General features: G+C 35.9%; 1 protein-coding gene across 11 annotated transcripts in view; it reads right to left on the bottom strand.

Moving 5' to 3' along the window:
- Nucleotides 1–17,056, bottom strand: part of AKAP9 (A-kinase anchoring protein 9) — a 124,967-nt gene that overhangs the window by 64,040 nt on the left and 43,871 nt on the right. For 10 of the 11 annotated variants that reach the window (XR_006414209.1, XM_044425110.1, XM_044425115.1 and 7 more), the window contains 13 exons: nucleotides 16,628–16,838; nucleotides 16,243–16,322; nucleotides 15,833–15,938; nucleotides 13,463–13,560; nucleotides 11,782–11,902; nucleotides 9,584–9,782; nucleotides 7,230–7,320; nucleotides 6,861–6,935; nucleotides 5,857–6,222; nucleotides 4,335–4,559; nucleotides 3,550–3,690; nucleotides 3,014–3,114; nucleotides 803–1,011 (listed from right to left, as the gene is read on the bottom strand). Coding sequence is in view for 10 of the 11 variants with exons in the window: in XM_044425110.1 (XP_044281045.1) it covers nucleotides 803–1,011; nucleotides 3,014–3,114; nucleotides 3,550–3,690; nucleotides 4,335–4,559; nucleotides 5,857–6,222; nucleotides 6,861–6,935; nucleotides 7,230–7,320; nucleotides 9,584–9,782; nucleotides 11,782–11,902; nucleotides 13,463–13,560; nucleotides 15,833–15,938; nucleotides 16,243–16,322; nucleotides 16,628–16,838 (2,023 nt within the window). In the remaining variant the exon portion in view is untranslated. The remainder of the gene's footprint in view (nucleotides 1–802; nucleotides 1,012–3,013; nucleotides 3,115–3,549; nucleotides 3,691–4,334; nucleotides 4,560–5,856; nucleotides 6,223–6,860; nucleotides 6,936–7,229; nucleotides 7,321–9,583; nucleotides 9,783–11,781; nucleotides 11,903–13,462; nucleotides 13,561–15,832; nucleotides 15,939–16,242; nucleotides 16,323–16,627; nucleotides 16,839–17,056) is intronic. The other variant, XM_044425111.1, reaches the window with a different exon arrangement.

The raw sequence follows: 17,056 nt of genomic DNA, 5'->3' as shown, positions 1-17,056 counted from the left end.
TAGAAGAGTCAAATAGATGTCTTGATAAGAACTTTGGGATAGCTATTACTGGTAAAGAGACTTTTCAGTTACCCTCAGATTCCTGTTAATGTGCATTTGCTGCCTGACACCAGTTAATTATCTATCTGTTGTGGAATGAGAAGCAATGAGTACTAATCACTATCGTGTCCAAAAAGTTTAAGATATTAGCGTAACCGGTAAAACAGCACAAAGTGTAGATTCAAATGCGTTTTCTTCTTCTTCAGAGTAATTAAAAATTTAAGAGATAGTCTGTTCATTATTCTTTCCCACCCTAACAAAAAACACACAAAAACATGCAGTTTCTGTTAACACTAACAATTCTCATGGATGTTTGGATGATATATCTAAAGGCTTATGGGTGGGATACAGCTAAATACAGCTCCCTGTTATTTATGTAAAAAGAAGCAAATATTTTTGCATAAAAACTATTTCTCATGTGACCTATTGTATCACCACCCCATTCCAGGAAAAAATGTCCAATTATAAATATTGGGTTGGATCCAGACTTACGTAAGCCCACTGAAATCAGCATGACTTAAGTTAGTCATGACTTGTCGCACTTACTGCAGTGGGCCTACTCAATGCATGACTAAGTCTGGTTCCACTCCCAAATTTTAGGTTATCAATCCAAAGTTAGTTATCTGTTTCCTACTGTCTAATTCTTTTCGGTAGTCAAATCTGAGACCCTGACAACACATCTCAACATAGTCTTATTAACAACAATGATTGACACATACACCTCATACAAAAGCAATACAGAACATAAGCTCATTGCAAGTACCTGTTTCATATCCCACACAGATGCTTGGTTTGATGGAGTCCTCTATTCTGGCCTCCCATGGAGAACTTTTAAAAGATAACTGACACTTTGATGAGGAATCTAGTAGTCCCACAACATGACGACCAATTGTTTCTTCAACAGCTACAGTTGTCTTCAGAACCTCTAAGAGAATCTTCATCAATCTGGTATTAGCTTTCTGCAAGGCATGTCTGTGTACAGAAAGTGGAAGAAAAGTAATTAAAACATTGTCCTCTATCATTTCTTGAATTTGTGCAAACAGTGAGGCTTTTGTACAAAGAAAGGACGGATAGTTTACTCAATTGGAACAAGATGTTTTGAAGAATCCAGTTATAAGGTTTGATGTGCAACTTACAACTTAAGAGCTACTGATATACAGAAATGAAAACTGTCTCCCAGAACTGTAATAATTGTATCATGCATTAAAAGGATGAATATATAGAATCTTTAATCAAGCTGTACAGTCTTTCTTTTAGTGGCAAATACTGCGCCATATCAAGAACTTTCTTTCCTCTGAGAGTTCACGCAAAAGGAAAGGAAAGGAAAGGAAAGGAAAGGAAAGGAAAGGAAAGGAAAGGGCACCATCTACTCTCAATAATACTGGCTGACAGTTAAGGGAATATCAAAGCTAAGAGACTCCCCCATGCTATATAGCAATTATATAGTATGATGCGTTTCCCAAAATATATTGAGAAGTGCATGGACTACTAACTTACTGAATAATTTCTCTCATACCAAATAGTGGGGCTCTTTGTAGATCATGACAACCCACCATTGATTTATTTACCCAATGGGGTTGTTACACAGTGCTATTTCTCTTAGTATCCAGTTTACTATGGATAAAGCAAGCCATGGTTTATTTGAGGGTTGCCTAATCTTTAACAAGACCTTAACCTTCACAACCTGGGTTCAGATAATACAACAACCCAGAATAGTTCACTAAACCTATAGCAAGACGATTCTATTTGAAAAGATCTTTGTAAATAGAAATGGATAATTTGAATCAAGTGATTTGAATGGATAAAAGTTGGGGGTATGCTGTGAGGAAAATTTTGACTATGTACAGAGAAGTATAATGGTGTAAAAAAAATCCTTATGTGTTGTCTGATCCTATACATGTTGTCTGAGAAGTAATTACTACTGAGTTAAGAATGAGCAGTTAAGTGTCCATGTTTGCTGATGACACCAAATTAGTCAGGATCACTAAATCAAATAGGGGATGTGAGAAAGAGATCTCTTCCAACTGGGAGAATGAGCATGGCAAACAAAGTTCAATGTAAGCAAGTTTAAAGTGATGCACATCAGGGCAAAAAATCTCAAATTCAAGTATAAATTGATGGGATCTGAGCCAGTGGAAACTGACCAAGAAAGAGACACAGTGAAATGGTTACCTTTCCTTCTGATACAAAAGTATTTAAGTATCATTTTTGTATTACAAATATTAATACTCAGCCATGTAAAAAATTCTGCATAAGTTAGTAATAGCAACACTTCAGCTCCTATTTTGTTGCATGTCATTTGTTTTGGTGGCCACCAGTTAAGAAGGAAAGCTAAGCAGAGGGATGGATGGACGGACTGACGGATAGACAGACAGTCAGTCAGTCAGACAGGAGCTCAAAGGATTATGGGAAGTCACAAGAACTGGAGAATGCTATCTTAACTCAGTTTTTAAAGTGACTGTTTACCTGGGAAAATAATGGGATGAAGACTTAAAAGAAATTGCTATAAAATGCAACAAAATGTAGAATATATTTCTTTTTAATGTAATATCTCACTAGCTAGAGTTTATAACAAATTATTGTTATAAAAAGTAATCCAGTAAACAAAGGCATAACACGAAGACGTAATAATAATTGTGTAGATATGGACATTTGGTACCACACATAATGGCACAATAGCTATTTACTTAATTCAGTTATTAAACAGTTGTACTATTAGACTGCTTGATTACCCAATGTAAAATTACTCAAAGTAAAAAGTGGAATGAATCCAATTCAGTCAAACCATCTGAGTTGGAAGTAGCCTCAGAACTTTAGATTTTAAATTGATTCCTACCAATATCTGAATGCATCATATACAATGGCCTGAGGTGATGCAAGTTTAAAAAGCTGAAGACATTGCTTCCTCTTGATTAGAGGAAGAAAAGTTATCAGGCTAATTTAAAAAAATATTCTGGCCTTCTTCATAACATACCTTTCTTTTGAAAGGATGTCCAGAGAAGCTTCTTCATGCTTTCCTCCATCTTCACCTTCTAATGTATGTTCTTTGGATTCAGTTTGACTTATATTTTCATCCTGAGTAAGTTTGGGCAATGGTAGAGAGGAAAAGAGAGACAAAAATCCAGTCATATTGGAATAAGCATACTGTTCTGATTTACAGTCATGTTCTAAAGTGAAAAAACATAATATAAGTAATAATTAACTATTTTGTTATCAGACATATAAAGCTGCAGGTTGAAATAGATTAGTTATAGCCTATAAAAGTCAAGTTTGCTGTGTTAAGTAAACAGCTTCTTGGTTCCCTGTTGGATGTTACTATAGTAACATTGAAATTAGAGTTTGCTTTCAACATAATACCAGGTATTTAAGCTCCTCCTTCCTATTACATCAGTGCCCATTTAATTACATCAAACACCCAATAGGAAAATGTCCTGTGCTGAAAGGAGCAACAATAGCAAAGCAACTGTATTTACATTTCACAGCTTCTGAAAGTGAACAAGTCAATATTACCTGTGTTTGAGTTCCACTGCTGTTTAACTCACAGGCTTCCTTCTTTCTTCCAGGTATTAACTGCTTCTTTAATGAGTCGAGTTCATCTAAAAGCATTTGTTCTCGTTCTGTATTGATATTTTCACTATCCAGTGTAACACTCTACAATAGACAACATATTGGAATCAATACAAGATGATCAATAAAAAAGGAACCAGACATGTATCTGACAAAAAGTAGATCCTAGAAATCTCACCATGAAACATCTTTTGTCAAGGCTTTACGTTGAACATGCATCAACAGACAAAATACAATTCTGTTGCTTCATTGGTGAATTCAAAACATTGAAATTAATATGCTTCAGAAATGACCTCCTTACTTATTTTCCACCTTTACAGAAAGGTAGTAAATTATTTCATTGAAGCAAAAATGTAGTAGCCTTTCATCCTAATATCAAAGACAGCTACTGAGTTTGTCTGCACGATAACTGGATAGTTTGCTTAAGGTAAATCTATCTGACTACGAAACTGAGAAGTGCTAGGCCACAGTTAGATTTATAAATTCTTCACAGACTTCTTGAGCTGTGAAAACTGGTCATACAGCATATTACAGTGACAAGACAGCTACTCAATTTACCTGTATCAAACAACAAATAATAATGGGGCTTACAATATTACACACATGAAAACTTAATTGTTTGTACAAATTGTATCTATTTTGTTTGAATATGAAAAAAAATATTTTGGGGAAGGTATCTTTATTTAACCTGCAGTTCTAACTCTTCCAAGTCTCAAGACTTACATTACCTCTGCCAATTGTATTTTGAGCTGGCTCAGTTCTGCTAGAAGTTGCTCCTGATTTTCTTTCTGCCACTCCATCTGCTGCATATGACTCTGTTTCAAGGTTTCTGTTGCCTGCTGATGTTCCTCATACTGACGGACAAGCTCTTGACGCATATCTTCCAAACGCTCTTCATACAGTGATATCTGACTTGAAGCTACTATGCTGGAGGTTGGAACTTTGTTTGTAACCTGTAATTTTGGCAAGCATTACAAACTGTATGTAAGATATGTAGGAAATTTCACTTTATGTGAAGTAGTCCTGAGACACATTAGACCGTACAGAAACAGTGAACAGGGAATTACTTGCTAAACATCTCCCTGAACACTTCTACCTAACTGTCTGAGGCACACTGTTAGTTGGGCTAGTTAAGAAAAGGGAAAGAGATGGGGAGAGATTGGACTACACAGAAAAGGCAATGATTACAAGCCTGAACTGCAAATCCACTTGGCCATGGTCACTGCCTTCTGGCAGCAACCACAGGTCTGTGCATCCTGAATCTGCCACCAACAGAGAAGGACCACTCTCAGTGTCCCCTGACATTTTATTTTCTAGTCAAATCCATCTGAACTTAGCATCTTTTAGTTCTCCCAGAACATGCTTAATTATAGCTTGGTAAAGTCTAATGATGGGAAAGGACTTCCATAATTGTGAGATGACCAGGATGAACTGAAATCACTGAATGATGCAGTCCTCTCCAAGCGCTCTTTGCATTGACTTGGCATATGGCAAATATTATGAGAAGGACACTGTAATTCACTGGTATAGTTTTCCATGTACCATTGAGTAATATATTAAGGAACCAATCACAGAGTTTGCAATAGGACACATAGGACAACTGATTCTCAAAAGGAAATATGCAATTTTAAATGCACCCCAATATCTCCAGAGTGCTAGTAAAGATCCCAGGAATACTTACATAATATGTTCCCAGTGACCAACTTTTTTTTAAAAAAAGAGCAGCCCACTATGCTTTGTATTAGACTGAAATCCTGAACACAGTATCTAAGGGTAAGCCCCATTAAACAGTGTTAAACTTATATCTGAAGAACATGTATTTAATTACACTGTTGTTAATATATATTTAATATACATGTTCACTCTTAATATATCTTAATACCACTGTTTATTTTCAGTACTATTTAATTTTTAGCTAATAGTATTTCCAGCCTATTTAGCTAGAAGCATCAGATTTAAAATTCAAAGGCTGAAAAGCATATTTCATCAATAAGAACAGTTATCTTAACAAATCCTACTGAATATATGCCTTTGCTTTTTAGACCCTATTATATGTCATACCAACTGAACAATGAAAGCTGATTAGTAATCGCCACAAGTATAAGTTTTTCCATCCACTGTCAAGCATTATATTTCAAGACAGAATGAGTGGTTTGCTAATTATGCAGTGGAAATAAACAAAATTATCATAAATTACTTAAAGTTATAATTTTCAAAATAACATTTTGGAATATATTTTACTTTACTTACCAGAGATCTGTTGTGCATAAGCTCTTTGTCATTTGAGAAAGGCTCTGTTGGAAACACTGAACCAAAATTGTGTAGTCCAAGTATCTCAGTAGACTTAACATCTGGCTGAAACTGTTTTTCAAGTGATGAAGTTTCACCATATTCTTCACTGATTTCTCTACTAAGTGATTTGAATTCTTCATGCTTCATGCCTTGCTCCTCATTTGTATGGCTAACTAATTCTTCAGGATATTCTTTTCTACTGGAATTATTTTCCTCATGAGTTTGTGTTTGTATCACCAGTGCCATTTTCTCTGCCTCTTTTAGATTAGCAATTCTTGTTAGTTCATTTTTCTGTGCAAACTCTACACTCATAGTTACAACCACCTTAACAAAAAACAGATTGAAACAGAGAAAGGGCCTACTTAGATTTCCATATCAATTACTAAAACATTCCCTGAATAAATGTTCATGTTAAATTATGCTCCAATTATACATCTAAGATCAAGTGTTCAACAAAACAGAATTTAACAATTTACTTTATTGTGACATACAGCATGGACATCAAACACATGTGAAGCAGTATGTAATTATTCTAAAATAAATAAAGATATACAATAAATGTACATGATTTACTATGAATTAGCTAAATGAATGCTGAAATGGTACACTAAGCAATGCACATATGGACTTGCTTATTAGACAAGCTTATCCTCAGAGTACTCAATCGTGAGATGATTAATTCTTACCTTATTTCATATATTATATCAATGGTTTGTGCTAACCATAATTTAGAAGCCAAAGTATGCTTACAAACTTTCACAAAGGACATAATTTACATATTTGCCAACTTTTCTATCTACTCAATACTCTTGCCCTAGAAGCACTGGCCTCCAAAGGTAGGTCATAAACATGCCCTTTAAAATAGATGCTATGCAATATCATACCACAGTTACGGTTCTTTGACCACTGTTTAGCATGGTATCTGAGCTGATTTCTAATATGTTGCCCCAGTAGAATATTACCTTTGCTATTTCTTGTAACAATTTTTCTTCGTACTGTCTTTCCAGGTATTCAACAACACCAACTTCATTGGAGCTCTGTAAGAAATAAGGTTCAATGTTAATAATATAAGTTCGGGATTTTTAAAAAGGTTACTTTTTCATATTTAAACCTATGCATACAGGATGAAAAAAGATGGCTGTGAATTTTAAAAACATAAAAAGCACATCCACTAAAATATCACTTAATCACACTCACTGAACTGGTTTTAAAACCATTTAAAATGTATGCAAGTTTTATATTTGCTTGTGCATTTTTTTGCTGATGATCTGATATCATGAGTATTTTGTTATATGCAGATGCTGGAAAATAATAATAATATTTTATAGTACCTCTACTGCCTTCTCAGACATTTGCTGAAGATCACTTTCATCATGTTTCTTGTTCTGCTTAACTTCATTTACCTGAGGTTCCACAGAAATCCTAAAAAGGTAAATTGAAATACACATCATTACTTGGCTTTTCTTCTGTAAAAATCACTAGAATTTGAAATGCATCAGCCAGGATCAGTATCAAGTACTGCGGTACCTTGGCTCACAAACTTAATCCACCTAGGACTCTGGTCATGACCCATATTGGTCTTGAGCCAAGTCAAATTTTCCCATAAGGTTCAATGTAAATAAGGTGAATCCATTCTGTTACCAAAAAATGTGAAGCAAAGTGACAATAAAAATCAGGGCCATCTCCCCCCTACCCCAAGCACAAGCACAGCCATCTCCCCGCCCCCCCCCCCCAGCATGACCAAGATCGCACCTGTCATCACTGCACATGCCTGTCATCCTGGCATGCTGGGGGGTGGGGGGGAGAGACGGGCGTGATCGCAGGCGCACTGGGGGAGGGAGAGATGGGCGCAAACGGTGCTCTGGGGGTGGGGAGATGGCCTCAATCGCAGTTCCATTCGTGCAGGGAAGGTGTGCCTGATCAGAGGCACGCTCCTGCAGGAAAGACAGACGGAATCTCAGCCACCTCCCCCGCGGCTCTGCTTTGCTGCTCCCATCTTTCCTGCTGCCATGTGCCTCTGATCACGGATGCCTTCCCTGCACGAAAGCAACTGCGATCCTGGCCATCTCCCCACTGGTGGGGGGAGGGTGAGATGGCTGTGCTCTTGGTCGCCACCCAAAGTGGTGTTCGCGACCCAAGTAAAAAAATTTTCAGTAATTTTTGTTCGTGACCCGAGTTGTTCGTGAGCCAAGGCTTTCGTGAGCTGAGGTACCACTGTATATGAAATACTGGTCAGGATTCTTGGAAGATTAACATTAAAAATGTTAAGCCCCGTGGTACAAAACCATCCCATTTAAGAAGAGTAGAGGGGCCATCTAAATCAGATCTGGGAATTCCCAAAATTGCATCCACCTTATAAAAAGCAGGCCTCATACTCTTGGATCACACCTTTGTCTCCAATTAATCAAACTGCCCAGGAATTAACCAAGGAAATCACTTGAACATTTTCCTCCTTCCAATTAAAATAGCACAGCACCGTTCTTCTTCCTTTATGCAACAGCTGTACATAAGCATGAGTGAGATACTACAACATCTGCCCCCACTCTTGAGTACTGCATGTTGTTTCACTACCTTGCTGCAGATGATCACTCGCCCTTTTCTCTCTCTCTCTCCCCCTTTGCGGGTTGAACATTTAATAAATGAAGCAGAAAGACACAGGCTTAATTTTTTTCTGAAGTTGGAAATGTTTTATATTACTCATTTTAAAAATAGGCTAGTTAAAATCAAACATGGCTAAGAACAAATTTATAAATGAATGAAATGAATCAATGGCTGCTTCACAAACAAAATGAATTAAAGACTGTTTATATAAGTGAATAAAGAACCATAAAATATTTGTTTCTCAGGCCAAGCATTATAAATATGCTATGACGGATCATATACTATATTGTTATTATGGCCATGATATTGGAAGTCAGAGAATGCTATCTTGTACTTCATAAGAAGGGTCATACATTTCAATCACCTGGATGATCTGGTATAGTTGTATTGTTTTATGACTTTACAATCTGTTCAGCTCTAAAAATGTTCAATATTTCTCACCATAAAAATTTCCTTTTTCTTTTTTGAAATTATTCTACTCTGTAACTAAATATCAGCTCTTGTTTTTGAAAATTCTCACTACAGACATGTATCTACAAAGACCAATAAGGAAATATTATTAACAACTTTTTTATTATGGAGAGGTGATGAGATTGGGGCAAGACAAACTGGAAGAAAAGCAGCAGAAGTAATACTATACAATTACTTCACGTATATGAAATATTTATTTATTATTTATGTATTTATTAAAACATTTTTATGCCGCCCCATTCGCCGAAGCCTCGGGGCGGCTTACAACAAAAAATTTAAAATAACATTTTAAAATATATACAATAAAATACAAATATACACTATAAAACAAGCCGCCCTGGCCAAATAAAATTCAATAATATTAACATTTAAAATACTGCTTAAATAAAAAGGTCTTCGCCTGGCGCCGAAAAACAAATAACGACGGCGCCAGGCGGACCTCTCTGGCTGCAATATGGCTGCAACTGGGAATTATTGAGAAAGAAACTTCATTCTGCTGAAGATAGCTAGATTGGAAGAGTGATTATGTTTGTCCATGACAGAAAACTTGCTTTAGTTTTCTTTGTTGAGGTCTTGGTCATCAAATGAAGGGGAAAGCAAAAAACACAGATACCTGAAACATTCAGAAGACTTATTGACATCTTGTAGTCTACTCTGTAAATGAACTATTTCCACAGTATATCGTTCCTCAGTTTCTTTCAATTGCTGATGGAAATATGATCGAAGATGCTCAACTTCTTCAGCATGCTGTTTTTCAAGTTGAGATTTAAAGTTTTCTATGTCTTCCCAATGTGGTGACTTAATTTTAAGTTCTGTATAAGAATAAATCACAATCAGGCTAATATACATTCTATGTCAACCATAAAAAAGAGCAATGCTACCAAATTAACATGGAATTTAAAATGGAAATAATAGAATTATTCTTTTATTGGAGAATACCCATTGCAATGTCTTGCACCTACCAAAAATACATTTGCTGCTACAAGGTATAGTATTAGCAGTCACTCGGACACAGAAAAAGGCTTGGGAATATGTTCTCCTAATATGTTCTCAAAAGTAGGATTTAAAATTGCATATAGTCTAAAAAATATTTGTTTGTTTATTAAAAGCTTTTATAGGCCATCCACTACAAGCATCTTGGGATGTCTTATAAGAAGGACATGTACATCATCTTTGTATGTTATGACATTTAGGAATGTTTAGTAACAATAAGATGATTAAAACTGCAAACACTAATTTATGAGGCAGTAGATAATATTCACTCTGAGGTAATTTCTACATGAAAAGATTAAAATGTGTGTTGATTTTAGAATGCAGGAGCTTCTTATTACCAAATTATCAGCTAAATAGCCTATTCAGTACTGAATGGTGAATTTAGTAATTAAGGCACCCCTAATTTTTCAGCTATTAGAACTGGAAATCTAAAAAATGTTTATGAAATTTTATTTTCTGTCAAGATCAAAGAACCTTTAGCAAAGCCTTGTTGACAACAATAAATACAGTTATTTTATGCAAGTTGTATTTTAATGTGATATTGCAAGTGCATCATTGATAAAAATGAAAATTTGATCAAAAAACTTTTCTCTAACGAATTTTTATTAGTACAAAGCCAACACTGTATCCACCTAAAGTAATTCTTAGTGTATAGTTGAAGCATGGGTATTTAACTGGCACCTGAAGGTTTCCTAAATGCTGAAACTGTAGTTCAAAAATATTGTGCAAACATCAAATCTGTAACAAAATTTCTGTTTCTGACATGCATTTAATTTTCAGGGTTGCAAGTACAGTTCCCAGTACCAGAATGGTAACTGTGAACTGAGCCCTCATCAAGATGGATCAGCAATGACAGCACCGGTTCATTCATTCATTGTATTTCTATGCTGTTGAATAGACAAAGCTTGCTGGGTAGTTCTCAAAATCCTAAAAAAATTTAGATAGCTCCTAGTCTAGAACAGTTTGAAACATTCAAAACAATTAACAATAAAACTACCAGAACCTAATGCAAGTCAAAAAAAAGTTGAGGATAATGCTCAGGAAGGCACTGAATCTGGTTCAGATGCATATCCCCTGAAACTATATACAGTGCTATGCAGACTGGGTGTGGGTGTTCAGCTGCAGGGACAGCTTTGTCCTGTGCCTTTGTTCCTCAACCAGCACACACAGTCATCAGAACAAAAGTATACTAAAATGCCCCACTTGGGCAGTCTGATTTTTCTTTTGTTCCCTCACCCAAACCAATCAAACCACTTAGGCAGTCTATTCACGCTACCATATTATCAGCGTGCATAATCCTTCCTTCATCAATTAAATTTTGAAACACACTCTGACAAGGGAGAGGCAGTTCCTTTCAAATTGTCAATCAATGCTGTGCACAGTCTAGATCTGAACAGAAATGGAGGGCTTGCTGAGCAATCAGCAGCATGCAAACCTGGTTTCTGTTCTAGCACAGACTTAAGATTCTTAGATGTCCCAGATGAAAAGTGAAAAGTGTTCTATCCTGGATTCACTGTCAAAATTATGTGCAACCTCAACCTCTTCTTGCTTATGACACCCAACAGTTCATCAGTGCTAATAGAGTTTTTAAAAACCTATCTCCCATCTCAGATAATCAGATCTCAAACAACATCGCCAAATTATGAACAAGTAAAAATAATGAACACATGCTCAGATTATAAACTTTAGAAAATTGAAATGTAAATACCACATGAACGTAAGCCTAAAAAAAGTTATTTTATAATATTTTTATCAACAAATATGATCTAAAGCATGTTTGAAGGTGTTTGTGTACTTCTATTACAGAGAACTCTTAACTTATGTGCTTCTCTTTACCAGCAAGATCTTGCAAAGGTCCAAATAAACATTCTGCATTTTGTTGAAGACTGCCAATGTCTTTCTCCTCATTTTCTGCCAAAGAAGCCATTTGTTCTCCAACCTGGAGAAACAGAGACAAATGGAGAAGAATTTTGTTTACAGATGAGGTTGTCAATATGCAATAACTTTGTCTCATTCACATAATTTTACAAATTCAGATGATGCCCTCAGTATGTAGCCCTCCTGTCATTCCTCTCCGCTTCTTCCATTCTTCTTAACAGAAAAAAATCCATGAAGGAGATAAAATAGCATCGCTGCAGAATAGCTATTGACTGATAGTACAAGAAACCCTGTCTGGAACTGCCAAGGCATACAAATTGTAACTGTAATTGTAACTGTTGTCAATGTTTTACTGTCTTCCTTTCTGCTGAAGTATGTGTAACTATGTATTATGAACGTATTTTCAGCCATTTTGTTTCTGAAAATGTTCTAACACTATATTCATACAATTAATTCTCAACATACTGAGTGGATACAATGGCAGTCAAAGGAAATATTTAGTGTGCATCTGTTTAGTCATGTTACAGTTAGCATGTCAACAGAATTCAATAACTTTTTCCCTCTTAAACTTTAAACATATGAGAAGTTCATGTCTTGAATAGTTATATTTTACTATAATATCTGAACCTCACATAAAACACACTTCATTGTGTTTTCCTCCCAATAAAATGTTTCCATTCCATTATTTCAGACTATTGAGATATTTCTATAAAGCTATTTACATTTACGTGTGAATAAAAAATATCAGATGGAACAGTAAACATACTAAATGAGATCCCAACCTATTTAGGGTATCAGAATTTTTTCCAGTTCAATTCTTTTGGGAAAAATGCATTACGTAAAAGTATTATAAGAATATTATGCTGTGAGTGCCTTTTGCAAAACAATATTATGATCCTTAGACAGCATACATGACCTTCTTGCAGTCAGTTTGTAAAAAACTTGGCTAGGTGCCCTCTGAGGTCAGAAAAGCAGAAAGGGGTGGGAAGGGAGGAGACTGGAAACACCAGAATACAAGAGATCTTGATAGGATTACTCTGATCACTGAGGACACAGCCCTATTAATTTAATGGTTAAATACATTAACCTATGGTTCTATGTTTTTGGTGATCTTTGAAAAATAGATTTTCTTGATTATTATGCTAAGTAATTTTAGAAAAATATTGCAGATTATCAAGAAGACTTTAGAGTTTTATACAGTGGCTTGATGAAGTATGCTTAAAGATAGGAACTATTCATTATCTGATATTTAAAGATTACTATTATACTCTTAACATACAATCCTGTACATGTTTACTCAGATGTAATGCTCATCAAATTAAATTAGGATTATTCCAGTTAAGTGTATAGGAATACAGTCTCAAACTGATTTGATGATCCATATTCTGCAGTCACAGCAGTTACAGATTTAGTTATACTCAAAGCAGAACCATTGAAATCAATGAGACTTATATCTGTCATGAATAAATTGATGGATCCACCCTAAGTATGACCCAAAATGTATCCAACTCAAGGCTAAAATCCTGCAAAACACAAAATCAATTAGTTTTGTGTCACTGTGTTCAAACAGGCTTAATTCCATAAAAATTGTGTTGAGCATCTAAGTAAAAAAATAACTTACCTTTTTATTGTCCTTCACAAATTGTGCATGATATTCCAGTAGCCTGTGGTACACTTCCATTATCTTGTTTAGAAGACTTTGTAGGGTTTCTTGCAAAACTACATTTCAGATAATTAATTCAACAGTTTAATTACACTGAATTATTTAATTAGTGCAGAAATACAATTGCTTTTGTGTTATATTGGGCGAGTTCATGTGACACGACTCTTAAATATAATTCTAAATTAAGCAATGGTGGGTTGTTTTTACCCATAGCTAAGCCATGGTGCCATCACCAGCCAATTGAGTGCTGTGTAGTTTGTTTTTGCAGGTTATAAATTCTTTCCTTTAGCTCTCTCTGGCCACTCTCAGCATGTATCCCTGGAACTTTTGTGGTATCGAAGGGCGGGCAAGGCAGCCTTCTTATCTGTTCTTGTCAGGACAAATATTAATCTTTATTTGCTCTCATAAGTGCTTGTACCATACTAGTGGAATCATTCCTGCCTCTCCCGAGCCACCTGCTTCCCACTGGAACCTTGTGTGAACAGGAAAACATCCAAGCCTCCTTCATTCAGTACCAGAATCTGGGGACCTTGATTGCTGCAGTGGCTGCACATCCCATTTCTTTTACTCTCTCTTCCAACCCCATTCTAATCCATCTATTTGACTTGCCAATGGCAGCACTAAGCCATTAATGTGCCTTTTGTTCACCAATGTTACCTCATTTATTGTGATTTCTTCCCTTCTCTTCTTCCCTTTTATACCCCAAACTTCTGCTTTCCTGCTAGCAACCCTGTGCTAGCTAGTCAACCCTTTTTTGTTCATGTTTAGTCTTTCCTACTGGTGTGACACAATGGACCACAATGTGGTTAGCCATTCTCAACTATCTCAGGGGGGTTGTTGTGTCATCTGATCATAAGCAGCAGGGGTTGTTTGAGGGTTAATCAGTCCTCAAATAACAGTACAACAGACCACAGGCATTTGAAGGTTATTTAACCCTCAAACAAACTCTGCTGCTCAGACTCAGATAACATGAGAAACATGGATCAAATAGGCATTTGTTGCCTATATGCACTGCAGCTCCTTGTAGCTTACATAAACCAATGTGGGCTGCAGTGATTTTCTGAATCATGTCTATGATTAACAACCCTCACACCATCATGTTGCATTCATACCGTTGCTTGCTTTATCATGGGTTGTAGTATCAACACCTACAAATGCAAGTACTGAAATGAGGAGCATTAAGGAAGGCTAAGCCTCAAGTTGGTACTCTTGAACTTAAAACTTGGTATTAGACTATGACCTGCTTTAGAATAATTCTGAAAGTTCCTGCCTTTCAGAATTACTCTAAAGTCAATGAATGGCATTTTATTGAAATGAACCAATCACTTCCCAGAGTGCAGCAAAAAGTGTAATATTCCATTTTGGCTTTTTGAAGTTAATGAAAAACATTTTTTCTTTAATCCATTACATGCATGATATTTCACACAAATGACAGCCTGCTAGGAAAAAATAATTTGATAAACATTGCAGATACTGTAGTGTATCATACCACTGCATGTATCTCTGCAATAATATGAATGAAACTCTTGCTGTTTATGTGCTTGTTCAGTTATTCAATTATTTCTGCACTCTAATGTTATAAATTTAAACGAAGTATTAATTCACTTATCAGTGGCCATGCTGTTAGGAAATCAGACTTTAATCAAACTTTTCTTCCAGCATCCCCTCTTTGCAAGCTGTACTTGCCTGGATCTCCATTTCTTTTACTCAAGCAGCCCTGATGATTTGATTGAAGGGCAGAATCCAGTTGGACTCTTTGTCCTGCTAGTTCCCTTCTGTTAACTGCTGGGTCCCTCCAATTCTGTTGTGCAAGTGCACCAAAGCATTTAGGCAAGGGAGATTCAGCACCTCCTAGAGGAATCTCTGGAACTAGCAGAAATACTTGTTCCTGGAAAAAGGCACTTTGGCAGGGCTCCCTTTATGCAAGTTCCACTGACCTGCCTCATTTTAGAAATAAACTTTTCTACTCATTTTTTGGTTCCTCCAAGAATTGCTAAATCTCTCTTGGTTAAGCAGTGGCCTCTGCTTGTAGTAATGAATCTACAGGGCAAAAGAGAATTGGTAGTGGCATAAATGACCTGTTAGAAGCTGCCCAAAGTATCTCAGTATGGCTCTTCTATTTAGTTTTCTCATTGCACCTCCAGAATTCTTTATTCATTACAGTTTCTAACTGAATGCTCTTCCAATGCATATTATTCCTAAGCTTCCCCATCAGATTTCTTCAGCTTCTTCTTTCTGCCTCCCTTTGCCCACATCTATAATATGGAAGGCATTCAAAACCCATGTATAGGTTTGCACTGTAAGAAATTATATATGCTTCTGAGTTACCTTGAGCTTCTGCATTTGACATTAATATTGTGTTAGATGTTTCTTTCTCACCACCAACTGGTTCAACAGCAGTTGAAAATATTCCAGGTAGAATGCTGCACAGTGCCTAGAACAAACAACAAAAAGGTTTAAGATATCCATACTGTAACTGATTATAGCAAAATAACAGGAAAATTTCAAAGAGATAATTATAGCATCATTAAAGTATCTCTTAAAATTAATCTGAAGATAATCTAGCTTAAGTTTTACATGCAAAGGAAACTTAACATTATTTATTTCTATGCTTCCCAACAGCTGAAGTTTTCTGGGCAGTTCACAACAATTAATCCAAATAGAATAAACCTGATTAAGATGCGAACAGAATTAAGAACATAAAACCTTCAAGTGTCCTCAGAGGACATGCTTCTCACCTGAGTTAGCTTAGAATATTCCTCAGTTACTGTTTTACTAAGTCTTTCTAGCTGCACCCATGTAGACAGTTCTTCTTCATCTGTGAACACAAACCATGCTTGAAATTTGTTTGAGTAAGGTTTCTATCATTTTGAGAAAAGAGACCAATATATGGATATGTTTACCTATTTTATCTGTAGCCATAACAAAACTCAAAACACAAATAGCAGCAATTAGTTAAAAGCTAGGACAAACATTAAAACTCAAAGCAGAAAATTGCAATATTTTATGATCACAAGTATTGTAAAAACTTACTGCTGCCAAACCAAAACTTTCTACTGATATAAAAGTACTGTACCAAACTTAAAATTCCAAAAATATATTTTCACTCTTTTATTTGTTTACCTGTTTTTTTATTTTTTGTGGCCTGAAGATCCATTTGATTTTTCTTAAGTTCAGACAGCTCTTGTGCATGATGGAACTGGAGCTCTTCTGTCAGAGCAGAAAGTGCATTCTTCTTCTCATTTTCCATGGACTCGCGCACTTGGTCCACATGAGCAGAATAAACCAGAGAAAGACAAATGCGCTGGGCTTCCATTTGCAGCTTTAAATCAGTCTGAGTAAAGTTGAACATGAGATTTGTAAAAAAAATAAAATAAAATCTTACCTCCCTCAACAGAGAATAAATGGCTTTAAATGTGGCTACAACCTTCAGCAAATTAACATTTAAAGGTATTTTACTAGGCTGATATATAAGCATGTGAAATAAACAATAAATGGTGAAGAAATGGTGGGCATGTCGTGAGTGGAGCCGGCTGGTGCCGGAGGTCAGAC

Source organism: Varanus komodoensis, unplaced genomic scaffold (assembly GCF_004798865.1).
Source record: "Varanus komodoensis strain SLA01 unplaced genomic scaffold, ASM479886v1 scaffold15, whole genome shotgun sequence".
Taxonomy (NCBI): domain Eukaryota; kingdom Metazoa; phylum Chordata; class Lepidosauria; order Squamata; family Varanidae; genus Varanus; species Varanus komodoensis.
The sequence above is the reverse complement of the archived record's forward strand: the minus strand, read 5'-3'. Positions and strand labels throughout refer to the sequence as shown.